The 24097-nt window shown below is 35.3% G+C and overlaps 1 protein-coding gene across 2 annotated transcripts in view; it reads left to right on the forward strand.

Annotated features, from left to right (window-relative positions):
- The window catches only part of SUPT3H (SPT3 homolog, SAGA and STAGA complex component), a 420389-nt gene that overhangs the window by 318846 nt on the left and 77446 nt on the right, over positions 1-24097 (forward strand). For both annotated transcript variants that reach the window (XM_060021727.1, XM_060021728.1), the window contains exons 7-11: positions 1060-1135; positions 6390-6502; positions 7577-7684; positions 11141-11308; positions 21140-21250. In XM_060021727.1, coding sequence (XP_059877710.1) covers positions 1060-1135; positions 6390-6502; positions 7577-7684; positions 11141-11308; positions 21140-21250 — 576 coding nt within the window. The remainder of the gene's footprint in view (positions 1-1059; positions 1136-6389; positions 6503-7576; positions 7685-11140; positions 11309-21139; positions 21251-24097) is intronic.

Raw genomic sequence — 24097 nt, forward strand, 5'->3', positions numbered from 1 at the left:
TTAGAATGAACCACAGTAGTTAGTAAGTTTTGCCTTAATTCCCACCCCCCATCTATCTTTTCTCTATGGAACTGCAGCTAGTGTGCCATTATTCATTCAACTGATAGATCATTGGAATTAAATTGTCTACTCACCCAAATCAAACAAGATGAAAAAGAATAATTTCAGTTTTAAAAAAATACAAAAAGATCCGTAGACGTTAGAAGTGGTACTTATGTGTTCCACCAACTGTGATAAAGAAAACTTGCTGAAAGTCCTTCCAAAGCAGGAAAAAAATTTAAATCTCAGGGAATTTTTTTTCCTTTGCTGGCCAGAAACTCATTCCAAGAAGTACCAGCCTGTCTCATTTCAAAATGCTTCCCTTGCCAAGGAAGCGGAAGCGGTCATATTCTTTCCCACCAAACTATGGGTGAATTATAATTATCCTACCTCTTGTGGGACAATGAAGCAGCAAACATCTGCTATACTGAATCCAAAAACCCACGAATGAAACTATACCAAACTGTGAATCATACCTGGACTCAGATTAAAGGATTTGTTGTGTTTACCTTTTTCTTTATTTTCTTTGCAATTTAAAGTATGGATTTGTTCGCTCTGGCTCTGTGTTCTAACTGAGGGGAAATATATGGATTCCGTTCGTTGACTCCTATTTTAATATTGAAAAATCCCAGCTTTAAGGCAGATAGGCAATAAGAGTTCATAACAAATTTTCTGTTTGATTTGTTACACCTCACAGTTTTCTTTTTCTTCAAGAGTGTGGTACAGTTAAAGAAAATTTAGAAGTGCACAGTCTTAAGAGGTGAGGTCCTTTAGTTTTTTCTTCCACTGTAATAAAAATAACAGAGGACTGGAAAATGGTTTTAAAACTTTATTTCCAAGAGAAACAAGCTTCAAAACTACTGTTATCACAATTTTATGTATCATGGTATTTATGGTGGTACTAAACTCTTCACCTAGAGTAAGAAAAGGAAATGGAACTTCAGTTCTGGGTTTTAGCTGTGAAAACATAAAAGTCTACTTGCTTTAAAAATTGTGTGTCTTTTTATTTTTATCTATTAGAGAGCAGAAAGACAAACTCGAATTATGGATTCAGCTCAATATGCAGAATTCTGTGAAAGTCGACAGTTAAGTTTCTGTAAGTAAGCATTTAACTTTGCTTCATTATACTTTTGAGATTATGTGTTACAGATACACTAAAGTACAGCAACATCTGTGTTCCTTAGAAATTGGCGAGTTTAATACGTATATGCATAGTTATAACTATTATGGAAACAGCCTCTGCATTGTAGGGGAGCCTATAAAAGGTTTTACCCCACTCTGCTGTTCTGCAGTTAATAGTGTTAAGAGGTTTTTAAGGGTGCTGGTAATACACAGAGAGCCATGTTAATTATTCACGTTACTTTTAGTCAGAAAAATTCCAATTTTTGTAATATTCCCATTTAAATTTCTTTTTTGGTTTCTTAGTCATTTTTACACTAGCATTGCTGATTGTACTTGACCCATAATGGACTGTAGTAGTACAGTCATGACATTTAAAAGCCCCTAATAGTAATAAATACCAAACTTTCCCTTCATGTGTACATTCTCATATTACCACAATAGAACATATCAACATAAACAGTCTCTTCCATCTTTGTCTGTAAGCTCCTGCTGTGGCGTGCATTCCACGTTAGCAAATTCATTAGTCCACGCTCTTGTACCTATGGCAAAATGAGTGCTGTCCCACCCCTGCACACAGCTTACTAAGAATAAAGGCTCTTGATAAATAGTGGGCTAGATTGTGTACAAAACATCCTTACAGCAACAGTTCAGTGATGACTAAGACTCTCGGGGTGATGGTCAAAGCGTAAGTGTGATGAAAAGTCCAGTTAAAAATATGACAAACTAGCACATGACCCTAATCTGGGGGATCATGGACACAATGGTGTCTTTAAACGAAAAGCTATTATGTGGTCACAATAACAATGTATTTGATTTGGAAAAAGAAAATGAGAGCTTCATTTATAGATCATAAAGTGCAAATAAATGACACATTTCAAGTACTGCCTCATGTAAATGTCAGTAAAATATAGGAAAACATGTTTGGGAAGATTTTTTTTCCTAACTAAATATACTTTGCAGCCTGACTAACAATTTGGCATCATACATCTGTGAAGCATTAAGTAAATGACACTTCAGATCATGGCAATTTCAGCAAATGAGAGGTTTTTGTATTGTAAATTTTAGGTTTAAAAATGGCATTCAAGTCTTTTATAAGCATAAATCTCCATTTTATAAAGTAACATTTGGTGCTATTGAACTATTTTTTTAAATCATATTTTAAATTTAATTTATTTAAAGGAACAGAAGTGCTATTTCACACTAAAACGTAGTCATTGACGCGTCCTAATACATCTTTTGTTTAAAAATCTGATTTTTATAACAATTTTTTAATTCATAACTTAGTAGATTAAAAATTAATACATTCCATTTCTGTATAAAATAATTGTAGTATAAAGAGTATCTTATGCTTAGTTTTTTTTTTCTTTAAAGAAGAGGAATTTGTGCGTTTAAGAATATTTCTTTATATGGTACCCATAAGTGCTTCATCATGAAACCTTCGTGGAAGAATCTGTTTTATTATATGCCACAATACTGTCGTTGGGAATGCTCAGTCCAAGGGGGTCAACAATTCCAGAACCAGACTCTGCATTCCTTACCTGATAGATTACCAAGATACAGGAATTGTGATCCAGCCATTTGTGTCTTTTTAAATATCTGATCATAGCACTCACTAGTTGAGACTACTGGTGCACTTTAAAATAACATGTCTATAACTTTATAGGCTGAGGGTAAGTTGTAAAACCAGGACACTGATCATGTTCACCAGTGTTTTGTTTTTACATTTACGTAAGTCAGATAGTCATTTCCCTTAAAGTCTTTTAAAATCTGATATTAATTCACAAAGCTTTAATTTAGTTATAATTTGATAAACCTGTTTCCAGTCCTTTCAACCTGTTGTTTTATGTGCGGATTTTGTAAACAAATACCTAAATTTTCTTTTTAGTTAATCTGAGAGTCTCTTTGTATTTTAATTGATGAGTTTAATTTATATATATTTAATTACTTATACATTTGGGTTTATATATGCTGTCTTATTTTGTTTTCAATTTACTGTGATTTTTTATTTGGTTTTCCTCCTTTTCTTTGGATTGATTGGGTTTTCTTCATTCCATTTTTCATCAACCAGTTTGTATATTATATATTCTGTTGCTGTAGTTGCTATCCTTAATTTTTCTAAAGTACACCCTGACTTAAAATTTTTTAAGTTGGTAACTACAGACATACCTCGTTTTATTGCTCTTTGCTTTATTGTGCTTCACAGATAGTGTGTTTTTTTAGGAATTGAAGGTTTGTGGCAGCCCTGCATCAAGCAAGTCTATTGGTGCCATTTTTCAAACAGGATTATTTTTAATTAAGCTATTTTTTTAGACATAATGTTATTTTACACTTAGTAGACTACAGTATAGTGTATATATAGCTTTTATATGCACTGGAAAACCAAAAAATATGTGTAACTCACTTTATTGCAATATTTGATTTATTGTGGTGGTCTGGAACCAAACCCACAGTATCTCTGAGGTATGCCTGTATCTAAACTTCCCTTCTCAGCCTAATTTTGTTTTTCCCAAGCCTCCGTAAGTGCTTAAAGCACTCATTTTTGTCTTAAAAATGGCTTTATTTTGCCCTCATACTTAAATGATAGTTTAGTTAAGTAGGAAATTGTAGACTAATAGTTATTGGTTAAAACATGATTCCATTGTCTTTTAGCCTCTGTCGTTGGTTAGAAATCTGATGTCTACTTGTTTTATGTTTTCCCTGTGGGAGAAAGAAAGAGAATGAAGATATACCCTCAGGTATATGGGGAAATGAACAGGCTGGCAATCAGTAGCCAATCAATAAATATGTATAAAAGAAAAGAAAGAAGGAACCCCTACTATAGAAGTTTCCAGGGAAAACCATGCCCTCTGAGGAAGGTTATTTTCAATTTATTCAAAGAACAGTGATTGTGAAGAGATAGAAGTTGCAGAAGGTTTTCTTCGAAGTGGAATGAGCATTACAGAGGGCTTTGCGGGAAGGATCAGGAATGGAAAGGCTGGCGAGAAGGGATGTGGTAGAAATAATTAAATAGTGTGCAGGGGTGAGAGGATGGAATATTGAGAGGAACCTGAATTTTTCCATTGATCACTGATGAGAAAGATAAAGTGTATGAGAATTGACAACCTTAAATTTCCATATGAAATTATTAAGTAAAGTAGTTTTATTTCCAGCACAGGCTGAAAACTCAGGTTGTGTCAGAAAGAGGATAATCCCAGGAATTTTTGACCTTTGGTCAGGATTCTATTTAGACTGTTGATCAATTTCCAGGATTACCCTTTCTCCTGATATATTGAGAAGAGGGGTGAAGGAAAAGGAACTCATTCAGTTTCATGCCCCCTTACTTCTGGTGAAAACAAACTATCATAACTAAGAGTATCTGTGCCTCTTTTTTTTGGAACCAGCGTCACCCTGGAAAGGTCCATCTTTGAAACAGTCCTCCACGTGACAGGGAGGGAATTAGCTCAGAGAACCCTCACCTGGAAGATTGCTGGCATAGTAGTAACCCAAGTGGTCTTATGCATCTTTTTTGATGTATGGAAAAGTTTGGACCCTACCCTTTTATTAAAGGAATATCTTTCATTTATTCATTCATTTCTTCCTTCTAGAAATATTTATGGTGAGTGTGCTAATGTCAGGCACTATTCTGGGTGCTGGGATACCATGGTGGACTCATGGTCCTCACCTCTGCATTCTCAGTACGTAAGATCTAGTGAGAAAGCTGACGATTCTGTTGCTTAGGTAGGCAGATCTGACAGAATACCAAGAACTCTTCTTTCCCTTACTTTTAAAATAAAGTGTTTAGAGCACAGTCACAAAATACCTGTTTCCATGTTGCTGTCTGCAAAGGGAGAAGTGATCAGAAGTTTTACTGATCTTGCCAAATTGCTGCCTGTTGACTTGAACTTCAGAAGTATCCCACAGATGTTAACCAAGTGTTTGTGAGCTATTGCAGCTTACTAGTTAGATGGAATGTTGCATGTCAGAGAGCATTGGGAAGATTGGTTACTTTAGGGAGATAGCTTTAAGCGGGATTATCATAATTCTGCCACAGCTGACAGCTTTGGATATGTGCTTCGATAGCAGGACTTAATGTCTCCTGTGATTTATTTCACAGAAAACTCTTCTGTGTGTGGAATCCATGAAGACTTTATCTATAAGGATCAAAACATCATGCTTGGAGTTACTGTTAAGTGTTTTATAGACCTGTGGGACCAGATTAATCAAAAGAATAATCATTGGATTTTTAAAAAGATGATTATGTTATAGATATGATAAAATCTTCACCATCAATCTTTTCCCTCTGGGTCACTAGTTAAATTAGTAATATCTAATGAAGGACCTATGTCAAGTTAGATTCTGCTTAGCACTGTGGTGGTTTAGAGATATTCACCAGAAGGTTCCATATGTGCTTGGTACTGTTAGGTATGCAGAGAGACGTGACGCATGGTGTTGGTCCACAAAAAACTTGTAATTTGGCTTGAGAAATTATAAGCAGACTCAAAAGGATCTCTGATGATATAAGTGTTCAATAAATGACTAGAGTTGAGGATGTATACCTTTGGCTTGTATGGGCAGGATTCATATGAATGAAACAGAGTGATAGAGAATCCCATGCAGGGGTGAACACAGAGGATTATACTCAAGGCCAGTGACATTTTAATAGGGAATAATATAAAGGCAGGTTGGAATCAGTCTGGGTGGTTGTGAGAGTCAGGCTGAAGAATTTGGACATCTTTGCAATCAGGAAAATGTAACCAGGGATTTAGATCAGGCCAGATATCAGTTTATTCTATTTAAGTCTAAATTCACAACTTTGAGCCTATTCAAGTAATAGACACATTTTGAAAGGTATTAAAAATACAATTTCTATATGTTCCTTTTTTATCACAGGTTCTTTCTTGCAGGATTTTCTTTCCACAAGAATAAATTAAAGTTACATCAAGCAAGTAATTCTCTGACTACTGTTATAACATAAGCTATGGCCAATGATAACTTATTCTGACACATTGTAAGAAGTGCTAAACATTAAGTGATTTAGTATACAGTGTTATGTAGCAGAGATACTAAAGACGCAAATGTATAAGGGATTTTGGGGGGGCTAGAATATAAGTTCAAAAACGTTGCATATTATATGCATTGTTTTTCATATGCAATTTTCAATAGAAATGTTTTTCATTCTGTGATAATAATATGCAGTATTAAAACACTTCCAAAGCTAAATTTTCTATACTTTTTTTTTTAATGGCTAGCCAAAAAAGCCTCCAAATTTCGAGACTGGTTGGACTGCAGCAGTTTGGAGATAAAGCCCAATGTTGTCGCTATGGAAATTTTAGCATATTTAGCGTACGAAACTGTGGCACAGGTAAGAATTCTAATCTGTCGTATCAGGCCATATATAGCTCCTTTCTCCCTATCCCTGTCCATCATCAATTCTTCTTCCACCTGTTGCTCTACCAGGAATGAGAACAGCCATGAGTTCTCTCCTATGATAATCTCATCATTTTCTAAAATTTAGTTCAGTTATGTTTCTTTGCATCCTCAGCCCCGGTGGGTGTTAGGCTAAAAGTGACTGTTTCTTGCAACTTTAGCCAAACCAGAAATGGAATACTTGCATACTTTTCCTCAACACTGAATTCTAAGTACACATCTCTCTTGTTTAGAGATTATTTTTGAGCTTTGAAAAGCAGCTTTCTAGAAATGTACAGTCTACTGAGTGCTTACCAAAATCTGAGTCTGGAATCACTGCCCTCTAGTTTCTCAGAGCATGGTTCTTAGACTACAAGCATCAGCATCTCCTTGGTTCTTGTTTAAAATGTAAATTTCTCAGCTACACCCCAGAGCAGACCTACTGAATTAGAATCTTGGAGCTTGGAACCCAGAAATATGTATTTTAAAATGTTTCCCAGGTTTTCCCTGGTGGTCCAGTGGTTAAGAATCTGCCTTCCAGTGCAGGGGACACAGGTTCGATCCCTGGTTGGGGAACTAAGATCCCACATGCCACGGGGCAACTAAGCACCTGTGCCACAACTACAGAGCCCATGTACTCTGGAGCCCACACACCACAACTAGAGAGCCCTGGCACCACAACTAGAGAGAAGCCCCCGCCGCAGTGAAAGATCCCACGGGCTGCAACTAAGACCTGACTAAGCCAAAAATAAATAAATTAATTAATTAAAAAAATTAAATAAAATGTTTCCCTAGTGATTACAAACTTTGAGAACCACTCCACTAGGAGGTCAGAATATATCATTTATGTTCATGGGTAGGTCCATTTGCCAGCCAATGAAAGCATATGTTCATGTCCACAATACAGATTTTTAGGCAGACAGTATTATCAATAACGTTTGGGATATATTGCTTTTAGCTTTACCATTTCAGTGACACTGATGATTATTTCCATTTGTGTGACTTTAGTTTCATTGCTCTGATCTTCTAGTTAGTGGATCTGGCTCTTCTTGTGAGGCAGGACATGGTAACCAAGGCAGGAGACCCCTTCAGCCATGCCATTTCTGCCACCTTCATTCAGTATCACAGCTCTGCTGAGGTAAGTATTAAAAAAATCCGTCTTTGACCCATCTGTGGATTTTTTTCTCACGTCTGGTATTTACATGTAGTTCTAAGAAAAAGATTGTGTAGGAATATATAGCCTTCAGTCAAAGAATCTTAATACATTCAGCATTCAAACAAATACGTACTATGTACCAGGCCCTAACAATCTGGCCCTAAAACACCTGGTTTAGGTAATTGAATAACATTGAGAAAAGTTATTTCTTTTTGCTTCAAAGATGAGAGAATCATTATTATTCGTGTAATAATAATTCCTGGCATTTATTGATAGTTTTACTTTCCAGTTATTGATTTATCTCTAAACATGATTTAAAGAAGCATGGCTCCGTTTATCCTTTGTGTTTCAATTGGCCCTATCATATGATAATCACATCCTTTCTGATGCCATTTATGTTGCTGGGATCCCCACCTGTGGGGACTATAAATTCATCTTGCCAACTTTAAGACTTTGTGTAATAACTGTGTATCATTTTGGGCATAAAAAATATTCTCTTTAAGCAGCATGTGCCTAAAAACCAGAAATGTAATATCTATTTAATGAATTTGCCAATAATTTGACTTTTTTTTACTAACATAAACATCAGTTTCATATAATTCAACCTAATAACCATAGAGAAGGAAGCAAGGAGGTTAGGTTAACATCTGCATGTATAATTGTGAAGTGAACTTTGGATCAAGTTGGGTGAAACATATAACCTGAAAATGGCTAAGCCATTCAAAGAATCTGAAGAAAACTGTAAATCCTTTCTCCGTAAAGACATTTGCAAATTTTGTACACAGTTTCAGGGTGTTGAGAGACCTTCTGAAACCATTCTGCAGATATAAGGGATCTGTGAACCCAGTAAACTCCAAATTTAGGTATATCTCTGCTCTAGGATACATATAAAATATATAAAGATATATGCCTATATCTTATTACATGCCAAAAGTTTGACGTCTTTTTATGCCCCTTGTAGAACCAGATTGGCTTAGAACTAAAGTAAGAATTAAAATGTTTATGCTCATTAAAAATCCATTTTTGTCTTGGAAAAGGTCATACATTATTATCAGCGAATATACTTTAAAAGTCCCTAAAGCTTACCCAGTTGATTAAACACTATTTGTTTTCTTTATGTTACAAACCCAAATTATGATGTCAAAGAACACCCTTTAAACTGTCTTTGATACATGTTCACTTTATGAATATGTGTATAAGTATGCTTTTCATTAACATCAGACAAATTCGTTGTAACATTTCTAATTGAAGAAATTAAGAGTGAACATAACAAGCCTAGTTTTCCCTTAACGTTCAAGGGATTGCTTACGGGGCTAGGAAAACTCTTTATGTCCCTCCCACTTTCTCGGTTCTCCAGGGTGGCCAAGCTGCCCTGGGCAACTGCTCAGCAACCACAGCTGCTATTCCCAGCTACCCGGCCGTTAAGAAAGATGGCTTATGTGTGCTGAATTTCCTGGGCTCTCTGGGAGGTGGGAGCATGAGTGTCCGGAAGTATCCTGGCTAAATATGTTAGTACAAGCCTCAAGCTTTTCCCTGACTTGCCAGACACCCCTCCTTCAACGTGACTGGTGGTCAGAATGAACATTCGGAGAGACTGGAAGTCTTTCTGCCCTTTATTACCTGACATGACACAAAAAGAATGGCCACTCTAGAGAAGGAATCATACACATCAACATTGCAAATCAGCCACCACTATCAAAGGCCTGCTTTAAGGACTTTACCAAATTAGGTACAAATGGGGGCTCTGAGACTAATATGATCTGTATTTAGGGAGATAGAACATTCTGTAAAACAACCAAGGAAGTAAATTAACGAGCAAACAAACAAACAATTCAAGATTGCATGTACTAATTTCCAAATGAGTGGCATAGACAGAAATTTCAGAGATTAAAAACAACTCCCTAATTATCATGAAAGAAGACTTCAGAGAGGAAGTTGGGTGTTGAAGGAAAAATAAGACTTTTATGAGATGGTAAAAGTGGGGAAAGTACTCTAGGCCTCAGAGGCAGCGTAAGTGTAATTGTACTGGGGGGAAGAAACTGTGATTAAAATATTCAAGCCAAGAATTCATTGAGAAGGGGTAGTGGGGAGTTAGATTAGAAAATAAAGGCCTTAGACGCTTAGAGTTATTAAGGAAGAATTGAAAGTTTCTTGGCTAAAGGTTGATGAGTTCAAAAGGGTATTTTAAGAAGATCCAGATGGAGGTGCTATGTACAGTAGCTTGGAATTGGAAGCTCAAGGCATGGGGTTCACACAGTGTATTCTATTTTAATAATTATCGTTCTTGAATACTAACTATATAAGGAACTGAGCTAGCTAAGCTTGGGTTTCTCAGATTATCAAGGTTAATTTGAGTTAATTTTCTAGATTTTGTTTTCTAATATATGATTCATATACTGGAAGCAATGATCTCTAGGAGTTACCTTGTTTTTTCTAAGAACAACTCATGCCACATTAGGTTTATTCCTTCTTGTTTGATGTTTCTAGGCAAGAAGATCAAAGAAATACTATTGAAAACAATATCTGAATTTCAGCAAAACATTTTACCAAGCCTAACATAATTTTTAAAATACATTACAGAGAATTGTAGGCCAGTAGATAATAAGAGGATAATGTAGAATTAACAATACCATACATGAAAAAGACTTAGAAACTTTTATTTGCCTATACACTTCTTAGGAGCCAATATTGTGATGTTACTGAAAAGAAAATGTTTTTTATTTTGTTTCAGTGTTTAGGCACCATCCTGTAGGATGGATATTGACAAAGTGAAGGATCTCTAAAGGAGAGTAATGGGCGGGAGGAGGAACCTGAAAGCATGTCTCATAATAAGTGGTGAAAGGAACTTGAGGTGTTTGACCTATAGAAGAGAAGAGGCTGTGAAATAAACAGTCTTCAGTATTTGAAGTGCTTCCACATGGAAGAGAGAACAGACTTGCAGTCATAACCAAAGAAAGCAGATAGATAGGAGGCATATTCTGAATGAAGGAAGGAACTAGGTGTTGGAGGAGCTAGAGATCTATCTACAGTGACCCTAAAGCACTGAGTTTGAGTTACTAGGCGAAGGCTGGTCACCATGTTACAAAGAATGTCTAGAAGGCATCCTGTTTGGGGAGAAAGTTTAGAACTTCCTTTTGAGTAAGTTTGAAACACTGACAAAACTTCTCAGTAAAAATATCTCTGTTTGACAAAATCAGCAGAAATTTTGGAAGCTGTATCTGAGGAATCCTGATTTTTATCTAAATGATCAGACAGGTTAAAAATTAATATATTTAGACCCTTAGGGGTAAGATGGTGGCATCATTTCTGTGGACTGGATAATAATAAACTGTGTTTTTATAACTTTCAAATATTACTGAATTCATGAGATGTTAAACAAACTCAAATGTTAGTAGAAGTTCTGGTTGCTTGATTTCAAAGCCACATCTCTTTGGACAGGGGTCTTGCCTAAGGTCCTACCCAGACTCTCCTGAGAACACACCTCCTCCTACACCGAGCACTCCATCATCTGGATCACAGCTCTCAGGGAGAACCACATCAGGATCCCTAGGGAATGGGAGTGCTGGACAAGACTCAGCTAAAACCAAACAAAGGAAGAGAAAAAAGGTCAGTGATATTTTTTCTTTTTCTTTTTTTTTTTCCTTTCTTTTTTGGTGCAGAATGGAGAGGTCTTATTGAGTATGGAAAATGTGTTCTATTTTTCTCATAAATCTAATTTTTAGAAGCAGCCAGTTTACAGCAAGATAATTGAGTTTTTCTAATATAAAAATTTTCAAACACAAAATAGTTAAAAGAATTGTAGAGCGAATACCATATATCTGCCATCTAGATTCTACAATTAACATTTTTTAAGGTATTTTTTTTTGAGTAGTCGTATCTCAATGTGTTTTTTTGGTTTTGTTTTGTTTGTTTTTTTATTTACTTTTGGCTGTGTTGGGTCTTCGCTGCTGCACTCGGGCTTCCTCTAGTTGCGGCGAGTGGGGGGCTACTCTTCGTTGCAGTGCGCGGGCTTCTCATTGCGGTGTCTTCTCTTATTGCGGAGCACGGGCTCTAGGTGCACAGGCTTCAGTAGTTGTGGCACGTGGGCTCAGTAGTTGTGGCTCACAGGCTCTAGAGTACAGGCTCAGTAGTTGTGGCGCACGGACTTAGTTGCTCCATGGCATGTGGGATCTTCCCGGACCATGGCTCAAACCCATGTCCCCTGCATTGGCAGGCGGATTCTTAATCCCTGTGCCACCAGGGAAGCCTACAGTTAACATTTTACTATATTTAATATATTAACTATATATTTACTATATTTGCATTTACTATATATATGCATCCAGTTGTTCTTTAATCCATCCATCTGTTCATTTTTTTTAATACATTGAAAAAAGTAAGCTGCATACATCAGCTTACTTTTCATTCCTAAACACTTCATTATGTATAATTTGTTTATGGTTCCTTTTTTTTAAAGGTAACATTTATATTCAGTATACCACTCAATTCTTAAGTATACCATTTGATGAATTTTGACAAATGTATAAATTTGTTGTTTTCTAATCCCCTCTCAAGATAAAAAACATTACCATCAGTTCAGAAAGTTCCTTCATACCTCCTCCAGACAATCCTGTCACCATCCTCAGAAAGGCAAACACTGTTCTGTTTTTTTCATCATACATTAGTTTTTTCCATTCTAGAACCTCATATAAAGAGAATATAGTATGTATACTCTTATGTGTGAAATTTCTTTCAGGACACTTTTGAAGTTTATGTTTTTCAGTATAAGTATAATTTATTCTTTTTTATTGAAGAGTAAGTTGCTTGTATATATCTGTTTACTCATTCTCATTTTTGGTGGACACCTAGGCTATTTCCAGTTTTTGAGGTATTATGAATAAACCTGTTATGAGCATTATTGTACAAGTCTTTATGGACACATGCTTTCATTTCTCTTAGGTAGATAGCTAGGAATGAAATTACCGGGTGATAGAGTAGCTACGTGTTCAGTTTTTAAAGAAACTGCAAGAACTTTTTTCCCAAATGGTTGTATCATTTTATACTTTCTTAGCAATATATGAGAATTTCAGTTGCTCCACACGCTCATCAACATTTGGTGTTGTCATTGTTTTTACTTTTAACCATTCTGATGGGTATTTAATAATAATTCACTATAGTTTGAGTTTGTATTTTCCTGGTGACTGATAATGCTGAGCATTTTTTCATGTGCCAATTGGCCATTCATATATCTTCCTCAAGAAGGAGTCTCTTCAAATATTTTACACAACATTTTTGAGGTAGGGTTGTCTCTTGTTACAATTTGTAGGAGTTCTTTATATATTCTGTATAACAATCCTATGTCAAATATATGTTTTTCACATATTTTCTCTCTGTTTGTAGTTCACCTGTTCATTGTCTTAATGGTGTATTTTGTTGAGCAGAAGTTTTGAACTTCTAATGAAGTCTAATTTATCCAATTTTCTCTTTTGTTTATTGTTTTCTGTGTTCTGTCTAAGAAAGCTTTGGCTACTCCCAATTCATGATGATGTTCTCCTGTGTTTTCTTCTGGAAGCTTTTTAGCTTTACCTTTTATGTTAAGTTCCATTAACCGAGTCAGATTAAGTTTTGTGTCTTTTATGAGTTGAGGCCATGTTCACTTTTTTACATATATCTAGTTATCGCAGAACCATTTGTTGAAGACTCTTTTCTCCCATTGGATTGCTTTGGTGGCTTTGTTGAAATTCAAATGACCGTATATCTGTGTTGATTTATTTCTAGGATTTCAATTTTGTTTTATTGACTTGTCAGTTCTTTTGTCATTGTCATCTGCCTTGATTACTGTAGCTTATAGTAGGTCTCAAAGTCAGGTAGTGTAGGTCCTCAAACTTTATTTTTCAGGTTTAATATGGATATGTTGTATCCTTGCATTTCTATGTAAATTTTAGAATTAAAATTTAGTTTCTACCCAGAAAAAGAAAGAAAGAGAGGGAGATATAGAAAGAGAGAAAGAAAAACGAAAAGCCTAGTGAGATTTTGAAGGGGTTTGGATTGAAATCTTACATCAATTTGAGGATATAAATGTCTTCACAATACCAAGTCTTATAATCCATGAACATGGCATATCTCTCCATTTACTTATCTTTATGAAATCTCTCTTTTCATCACTGGAATACTATCCATCTTGAACTGTTTTATCTGATTAATATAGCTATTCCAGCCTTCTTATGCTATTTAAATGATATATGTTTTTCTCTCCATTTCCTTTCAGTATATCTGTATGTTTAATATTTAAAGTACATCTCTTGTAAACAAAAAATTGTTGGCTCTTCTTTTTCCTTTCTTTCTGTATCTTTTAATTTTAGTCTTTAAATCTGTGATGCTTAATGTGTGTATTGACATGGTTCAGATACAGGTCAGTTATTTTGCTACTTGTTTTCTCTATTTTTTTTCTGTTTTTCTTTCCTATTTTCCTTTAGGTTTAATTATACACTCCTTTAGAAATCCATTTTAATGTATCTACTGATTTCTTAGTGATATCTCTTTGCATCATTTTTTAGTGGCTATGCTAAGGACTACAATATAGATCCTTAAATTTTCAATGTACTTAGAGTTGTTATTGTACTGTTTTACTCACATGAAATGTAAGACTTTTATATTTATATAGGTTTATCTACTTTAGTCTTGTTCTTTATGCTATAGTTGATATACATCTTACGTTGACATGTTATAAACCATAACACTGTTTTTGCCTTAAGTAATCAAATGACTTTAACATTTACCGTTTCCACTGTCCCTCTATTTCTTTTCGATGATCAGACTTTCCTTCTGGTATCATTTTCCTTTTTTGTTCTACTAAATTTTATTTAGCACTCGTTATAGCACATGCTGGCTGGTGGTGGTTTCTCTTAATTTTCATTTTTCTGAAAATATCTTTACTTTTCCTTCATTTCTGGAAGATATTTTCTCTGGCTATAGAATTCTGGATTGGCAGTTTCATTTTCAGTACTTTAATTATATCATTCCACTGTTTTCTAGCATCCTTTTTCTTTTAATCACGTCAGTAGATTTTGTAGTTTTGTTTCTATGTATGTAATGTATTATTTTTCTCTGGATGCTTTCAAAATTGTATCTTTATTTTTGGTTTTCAGCAGTTTGGCCATGATATCCATAGAAATGGTTTTCTTTTGTATTTATTCTGCTTAGGATTCACTGAGCTTCTTGAAAATGAAATATTTTTAAATTTGGGGGGGATTATCAGCAATTATTTCTTAAGATATTTTGTCTGCCTCATGCTCCCTCTTCTCCCCTTCTGAGACTCCAAGTACATATTCGTTAGTTACTCGGATATTGTTCCACATATCCCTGAAGCTCTGTTTAATTTCTCTTTCAATCTTTTCTCTCTGTTCTTCAGATTGGATGACTTCTATTGATCTTCCTTTATGTTCCAAACTCTATCTACTGTCAGCTTCAATCTTAACACTCATCCAGTAATGTATTAGTTCTGATATTTTATTTTATAGTTGTATAATTTCCTTTTGATTTCTTTTTGTAGTTTACATTTTTCTACTATTTATTTTTTTAACATCTTTATTGGGGTATAATTGCTTTACAATGGTGTGTTAGTTTCTACTTTATAACAAAGTGAATCAGTTATACATATACATCTGTTCCCTCTTGCATCTCCCACCCTCCCTATCCCACCCCTCCAGGTGGTCACAAAGCATCGAGCTGATCTCCCTGTGCTATTATTTTTTATCATTTATTACAAGTTTATTTTATTTCATAATAGCTGCTTTAAAATCCTTGTATGATAAATTAAATACCTGGATTATTTTAGTCTCCATTGAGTATAAGTCACAGTTTCTTGTATTGTTGCATGTCTAGTAATTTTAAGTTATATCCTGGACATTGTGAGTAATATATTGTAGAGATTTCAGATTCTGTTATATTCCTATGAAGAGAGTTGGTGGTGGTGGTGGTGTGTGCATATGTGTGCTAAGCAGGCAGTTTACTTTTCTAGATTGAACTCTAAAGTCCAAACTCAAATTCCTCTTCAGCAGCTAGATTCTCTCTTCACTTCACTTAACTTTACCTGATTACCTGGGTTTTTTGGATTTGGTACCACAAAGGAATAGTTAAGAAGTTACCCAAAGACTGGGTAAAATTTATACACTGAATTTGGAACTTCCCTTCTTTGATTCTGTCCTTTTTGGGATTTTCTTTTCCACTTTACACATACTGTGGTTGCCCTGAACTCTGGCCTATAGTTCTTCATGCCTCTAAGGTCATGTCCTCCCTATACTGACTGGAGCCTACCCTTGGGCTAAAACAGTAAAAACGGAAAACTCAACCCACAGCCATTCCCTTCTTCTAAATATGGGTACGCCGCCTTTCAGTTTCTGCCTGTGTTAGATCAGTCTCTTTTGCTTTCAGATACTTGTTTTTTATAATTTGTCCAAACTTTATACTTTTATCTACAAGTTCGTTGGCACAATAGGAACCATTTGCCATTACTAGTAGTGGAGCTATGCCAAGATATAATTTTATAACTGATAGTAAGCAGATTTAAATTTCATCCTCACATCTGAACTCCCCCTTTTGTTTTCGAAATGACAGAGCTCACTGATTATTTATAAAGGGAAACTCTGAACTATAAGGAACTTCTATATTATAAAGTAGTTTTAAAGATTTTCAGCTGTAGTGCTCTCCAACTCATTCAATAAATAAAACTAGGCTAATAAAATGTTACCTAAAAGACCTCTTCAGTGGATTTTCTTTACAAAGTATGTAGGAAGTTGTAATTAACCTGGTTATTATGCATACATAAAATAAATAATTTTTTCTCTATTTACTCATCCACATCTTTCTACGTTCAAACTCTTGCTATATTTTGATTTTTACTCACTGGAAACCTCAGCTATGTTGGTAACATGGTACAGTTCATTCTACGTAAAATAATAAAGCCTCTATTATATACTAGCTATGCGTACTAGAAGCCAAGGAATTTGATGTATAACCATATCTTAATACTATCATTTTAATCATGGGAGTGTCCCTTATCTTCACTCTGTCATCTATAACGTAGGGAAGGAGTTGGGGAAGTTTAGAATAGATAATATAGTGTGTTTTTTTCTAAATTTTATAATTATGAATCCTTGAATTTGGTGATTCTTTCTTGTCTTCAATACCTTTTTTAGTTTTAATTTCCTTAGTTAAAAAAAAATCTCTTCCTAGTTATATAGAATGACAAATTTAACATCTCAATTAAGTTTTGAAATGAGAAAATTAATTGTATTATACTATAGCCTTTGGCCAAAGAATGGCCCAACTTCATCTGAAAAGAAATCCTCTATAGACACAAAGCACTGAGAGAGCTCTATGTACAAGAGTGAGGAGAAAGAAGTCATACATCAACCCATGTGGTCGGTGAGTGACAGAAGTCAGTAATAGTGCTACTAACCTTTCACTTGCTCTAACCTGAGATACGTATTACTCCTCTGTAAAATCTAATGTTTCGGGCTTCCCTGGTGGCGCAGTGGTTGAGAGTCCGCCTGCCAATGAAGGGGACGCAGGTTCGTGCCCCGGTCCGGGAAGATCCCACATGCCACAGAGCGGCTGGGCCCGTGAGCCATGGCTGCTGAGCCTGCGCGTCCGGAGCCTGTGCTCTGCAACAGGAGAGGCCACGACAGTGAGAGGCCCGCATATCGCCAAAAAAAAAAAAAAAAAATCTAATGTTTCAAGTTTAACAAAAGATCTAGTCTACCATTATGGATGTGAAAAGAATAAGAGGCAATTATCTGAGATTCCAGGTCCTTCTTAAATATTAGATTACCGGCAAGGGGAAGGCTGAGAAAGGATAAAATTTCTTTAAAAGCTGTTTCTTCCCAACAACTCTTAAGTTCAGAAGAAAAGAGTCAGGAGAGGTACAGACTTTTGTAAGAGATCCTGGGGCAACCAAAGTTTCAATGTAACTTCTTGTACCACAGTTGAGAGTTCAAGCTGTTGGGGAATTTTATTCAATACAAGCCAGCAAGTACAAGCAGAGGGACAATACTCAAATGTGGGAAGCATGGAGGACTCTATATGATACTTGAGCTTCCAATACCCAGCAACAGTTTCTGAATAAAAAGACATAAATAAAAATGAAATGGAAGAATACAAGAATGGAGTATGAATGCAGCCAAGAGGAAGAGTACCTGACATATGAAGAACTTTATGAAGCACCTTGTACTTTACTTTAGGAAATAAAGAGTTTAGTCGCCACAGAGATTTTGACAAACACACTATAGACAACAGCACTCAGTATTTTATCAAACATGTGGGTTTCATTTTTGAAAACTTAAAGAATATTCTATAATGTGGGCACAAGCAGAATGAGAAAGCTGAATTGGTACATAAATATAATATTCTTTATATGTATTTATAACATATAATATTTTTATATTAGGTAGCAAATACACAAATTTAATGCTAATCCTGTAACAATTTTGAAGACTATTACAAGATTTATGAAGTCACTGCTGAAGTAAAAATTCTAAACTTAATATGAATTTTGAATTTAAACAGATTTCGAGTACCTTGGTGAGGGACTAGATATTTACAGAAACGAGAAGATACTTATTGCGGTAGAAACCATACCGCGAATACAACATTTCAGATTTAAAGGTTTCCTTCCAAAGAACTCAATAGGCAAATCAGGAAAGTGTAGAAGTGCACATAGTAACTTATGCTGATGTTTGCAGTTGCTTAATGATAGCAGGTAAACCTGAAACTGGCAAGATAGAAATTTTAATGACATTTTTCACAAAAGTGAATATTTTTATTTTTATGTAGGTTAGCTTCGTTTTAGCAGTGATAACATGATTCAAACAGGCCTGGCTTACGTGTTACCACATCTTACAAATAGCAACCACAAGTAGTTTCTAACTTATGCTTCCTACTTCAGTGTGCTCAAGTCCCATTGGATCGCCATGCCAGAGGTTCTGAGAGATTTTGACCAAAATGTTCTATACCAGAACCAAATTTATTGGGGAAAGTAGAGGAAGAGTAGACTCTCCACTGGCCATGGAGAAAAGAAATGAAAAATAAATCCAATTTTCAAGCAGAAAGGAGCTTCCACAGAAGAATGCGCTGGAAGGACGCCCCACCCACTTAGTCTGCAGGTTATTGACCCTCTTGATGTCCCCCTTTTGTGTTTCCACTTGAGTTTCCACTGGAAAACTTAACTTTAGATTCCAAATCCAGCTAATTATTTGCATTCATTTCCACAAATGAGTAGAATGCCTCGACTTCACAAGTACTTGTTATCCCTAGCAGATCATGAGTCTGTATTAGTCATGTTCACATCTTGGAGCCAAGTGGACTTCACAGAAGAGTCTTTAGCCTTACTGGGTACCTGATAATTGCATTTATTCTAATATATTCCAACTGAAACAAAGTATTTGGAATGAGAATCAGGAAAGCACAATTTAAAAAAAAAGAAAGAGAGGAAAAGAAAAAACTCTGTGTGTGTACTTCTATATGAGTGCCAAAGTGAGGGGTTAAGATAACTTAATCCTTGTTATTGTGGGCATAGCTGATATGTTATTTAGGGTATTGTTGGAATGAAATTGAGAAAGATAGCCTAGAGTAAATTCCTATCTGGCTTATTTCAAATCTTGTTAAAATAATAAAAATAATCAAGATCTGTTTTGTTTTATATTTTAAGTCTTATTTCAGGTTCAGCTTGGATAATTAGCTGATGCTCTTCATAGGAATTTTTACAATTATTTTACTAGTTTATAATAGAAGAAGCACAAAAAGTATATTTCAAAGGTACAGAAGGATATACAGTGAAAAATATTTCCTCTAACCCATGTCCTCCAGACACCCACCTATACTACAAGAGATAAGCACTGTTACTGATTTTTGGGGTACCTTTGTGGAAATATTCTAAGCTTAAATGAGCATATAATGTTCAGCTTTTTTTTAAAAAACAGCTGGTTAACATAGTTATCCAGTTGGTCACCTAGTATTTTTTCAAACAGTGTATCTTAGAGATAGCTCCACAGGAATGTGTATGGAACTGTTTCATGCTTTTTGGTGTTGCTGTGGTTTCTGTTGCACTGAATGAATGTATCATAATTGACTTCATTGTTCTCTCGTTGATGAACATTTGCTTCATGAATTCAGGTAGCACAGCGGTGAATATCTACCTATCTATCTATCTATCTATTATTTTGTACCGTGTAATGTGTCCGTAGGATAAATTCTTAGAGGTGAAATTATTGGGTCAAAAAGGGTTGTGTTTTTTCATTTTGATAAGATTTGCCAAATTGCTATCCCTAGAGGTTGTACTAGATATACTCCTATAAGGAATTCTGAGAGTGGTACCTCTAGACCAGAGTTACAGTAACACACAGGCTACTATTTCTTTCTCTTGATTCTTTAATGTTGATGACCTGGCATCTGGTATCCACTGCACTTTTAAGTAAATTAGCTTATCATTTCAAGAACATGGAGGTTCCATTTTTAATGTAAATAATAGCCTAATGTTGTTAATAGCTAACGTGTCAGGCACCGTTCTAAGTGGTTTACACATATCAACTCATTTAATTTTCACAGCAACCCTATAGAGCAATTATAATTATTATCCAGTTTACAGATGAGGAAACTAAAGTGCAGAGATATTACATAACTTGACAGAACTGGTAACTGATATGGCTGGGATCTGGACCCAGGTATTTGGGAAGCCAGAGCCTACAACTGAATCATGAGACTATAATGCCCCTATTTTATTTTTTTTAAATCATGTTGCACACATTTCTTGAGTTGATATCCATAGTCTTATTGCAAATAATCTTTCTGTTTCTTGTGTTTCTTTGTACTTTCAAACCTGCCTTTTGCAGATGAGGCAGATTAAAATAGAAAGTTTTTGTTTTATTTTGTTTCTGCATGGAGGATACCTAGAAAACTAGGAACCAAGTTGAAATGATCTTTTATGACGGTCCACAGTATTATAAATAAATATATAGCAATTTTACATTTTTAATTTTAAAATTGATGACCCTCAAGTTATTTCAGAAATATGTCCAACAGGCTCCCAAGAAACATTTATAATAATAAATGTTTAAATGTTTTTTAAAAAAATAGTTTCCTGTGGTTCTTTCAGCAAGCCCCTATGACACTTTTCATCTGCACGCAAGTGGCTGTATTCTTCTGTACCTTGACATGTAGGCCTAGGTGAAATATTGGGGGCATAAAAATTGCATTTGGTTGGTCTGCTAGGAAGGGGTCATGTAAAAGTCATCTTTGATTTGTTAATGGAATTTTTTTTTAGATGTAGTATATGGCAGCAATGATGTGCATCCTAAGGGAAAAAACCGTCCATTTTATGAAAGTTTATTTTCATATTTTATACACTGTAGTTCTGTTGTGTGTTTTTGATTTAGTAACAATTTATGTGTTTTTCTGTCGCAGAGCACTGCGGCCTGTGGTGTTGAGGCTCACAGCGATGCCATCCAGCCCTGCCACATCAGAGAGGCCGTTCGACGCTACGGCCACAAGATTGGCCCCCTTTCCCCATTCACAGTACGTAATAACAGAGTTATAAAAAGTTATATTTATAATCTGAAAGAATTTTGATTTTCAAGTGGTCAAATGAAGCAGCAGTGGAATTGTTGAAAGCAATTTGTGGTGACTGTAATTTTGTTGTATAAAAGTGGCATAATTCTCTTGGGAAATAAAAGTTAGTCATTTTTGTCTCTTTTTGGAAGGACAACTTTTTTTCTACAAAATATTATTTTCTTTCAATTACAAATTATGCTTTTTTTGTTGGGGCTTATATTTTCTATTTTTTAAAGCTTAGGTTTATAAAACTTTTTTTGTCAAATTATATGTATCCAAATATTGCTAGAAACACTTTATATTTTAAAATTGGTTAGATTGGCAATACCACTTCTATCAGATGTTCTGCTCCTAAACATACTTTGAGTTGGAAGAAGAAGAAATGATTTCTTTACTGGCTTTGAAGTAGGCTGAAAGGCAGACAGTCTTCCACATCTTCAAATGGTTTTAAAGCTTATAATCAAGGTTTGTTTTGTTTTTTTTTTAATGGAGAATTAAAGACTTTATATTTCAACAGCCTAAAGAAAGTGTGTGTATCCATGTGTGTGTGTCTGTGTGTGTTTGTGTTTTAATTAAGTGCTCATCTTGTGGCCCTTTTTAAAAAAATCTTTATTCATGTCAGTATAACTTTCTCCAAGTCCTTCTCTGTTTATAAGGAATTGGTTTGATTTTCAGAAAGTTAGGTTTGATTTATGACTAACGAACAGTAGAATTTACCATTTGTTTGTTTTTTTGTTATTTTTTTAATTTTTTTGTCTGCATTGGGTCTCAGTTGCTGCACACGGGCTTTCTCTAGTTGCAGCGAACGGGGGCTACTCTTCGTTGTGGTGTGCGGGCTTCTCATTGCAGTGGCTTCTCTTGTTGTGGAGCATGGGCTCTAGGCACACGGACTTCCTTAGTTGTGGCTCACGGGCTCTAGAGCGCAGGCTCAGTAATTGTGGCACATGGGCTTAGTTGCTCCGCGGCATGTGGGATCTTCCCGGACCAGGGCTCGAACCCGTGTTCCCTGCGTTGGCAGGCGGATTCTCAACCACTGCGCCACCAGGGAAGCCCTGTTAGGTTTTTTTTTGGACTCACATCTGCTTTAACATACTAAAGCAGAATATATATGTATAATATTACACATACATATGTACATAAAATAATATGTGTTTTTTCCTAAGAGTGGATTTTACTATTATCTGTTGATAGGAGTCATGAGTTCTTCTAAATTATAACATCTCCTTTTTTCTTATGTTTCAGTTAAAGAGAATGCTTTCTTACCATTCTTTGTTTTCATTGTTATTGTTAATTGTATGCATTCTCCGTGTGACAGCAAGAATGTGTCAAAGCTTTTTATATATGTCTCTAGAAGCTTTTTGTAATGGTGACAATTATTTTTACTTCTGACTAATATCTTAAATTTGTCATATATTATAAGAACGTGATTTATCTTATTTATATTAATCATATGTTGCTGATTAAGCAATATATCCTTTTGCATGAATGGTTTTAGATTATTACAATTGAAAACAATGAAATCAATATCTCTTGTTTTATTTTTTCCTACATGACAGGTGAGGCTATTTAAAGCAATAAGCCAAAAGAGATGAAATTTAGAAAAATATGAGATGATTGGAAGAATTTAAGAACCAACTGAAGTTGAAAGAACCAATTTATAACAAAGGATTAAAAATATCAAATCCATAGATACGAGCCAAATAATGACTAATAGGCTGAGGCAGTGGAGCAGAGAGAGAAGAAAAAGACAGAGTCGATAATATCTAGACGTAATTAAAGGGTAGCAAGGGGAAACAGGATTTTTGAGAAATAACCTAAAATGGTAACTAAAAGTAATGGATAAAATTAAATAAAGGAAAATATATCTAATATAAGGGGAAAATCTAATCATGAAGTCTGTGATGTTTCCTCAAAAGGAAGTGGTGGCAGTGGTAGCTGTTTAATTCTTCAAGTTTTTTTATTTTTAAAAAGACTGGACAGATCACTTGAGAACCATCTTGGTTGATGACGTGTGTGTATGTGTGTGTGTGTGTGTGTGTGTGTGTGTGTGTGTGTGTGTGTGTGTGTACATGTGTATTCATTCTTCCATGTCTAACCTGATGCTCTATTACTCATGTATTATTGCTTTTATAATCTAAGATTGTAGTATATGGTCAGGAAATATACTTGAAATATTCAGAATATATATATTCAGATATAGTTTAAGCTAATTTTTGTCTAACAAACATATAACCAATATGGTTTTTAAAACTAATAATGCAATTTTAAAATGCTTAGTTTAAATAGATCTGGAAAATAGAACAAATAAGCCATGGTCTTGAAGCTTCACTTAGCTGCTACCAGAACAGACGAGCAAAATCAACAGCAGATGAGAAAGAACTCCACCACAGAAGGACACTGAGTTTTCATCACTCCTAGGAAAGGACCCACCTTGAAAGGTCTACTCCATTACCTGGAGTTATAAGAATTTGCCCAGCCTACAGGGCTGAATATACCTATTCCATTTTATGTCATGAGTAGTAGGATGAGGCAGACACAGTTTCTTGGTATATATTACAATACTTAAATCTGCCTTTTAAAGTTAAAAATTCTCTTTAAAGTAGAATAGATTTGCAGACTGTGTATGTTAACAGTGTGAACACCTGTCCTGGATCCCTCCTACCTTCAGTGCTAAAAGGAGGTGCTCCTGATGCTGGGGAGATGCTGATGCTGAGTTCCCTGGTGCCCACTCCCTGAGACGATACTTTATGCTGCACTGGGGACACTTTGCTTCCTAGGCTTTGAGCTGCGGCTCCTGAGAGGAGGCATGTG

The sequence above is a fragment of the Delphinus delphis genome, chromosome 10 (genome assembly GCF_949987515.2).
Source record: "Delphinus delphis chromosome 10, mDelDel1.2, whole genome shotgun sequence".
NCBI classification, from domain to species: domain Eukaryota; kingdom Metazoa; phylum Chordata; class Mammalia; order Artiodactyla; family Delphinidae; genus Delphinus; species Delphinus delphis.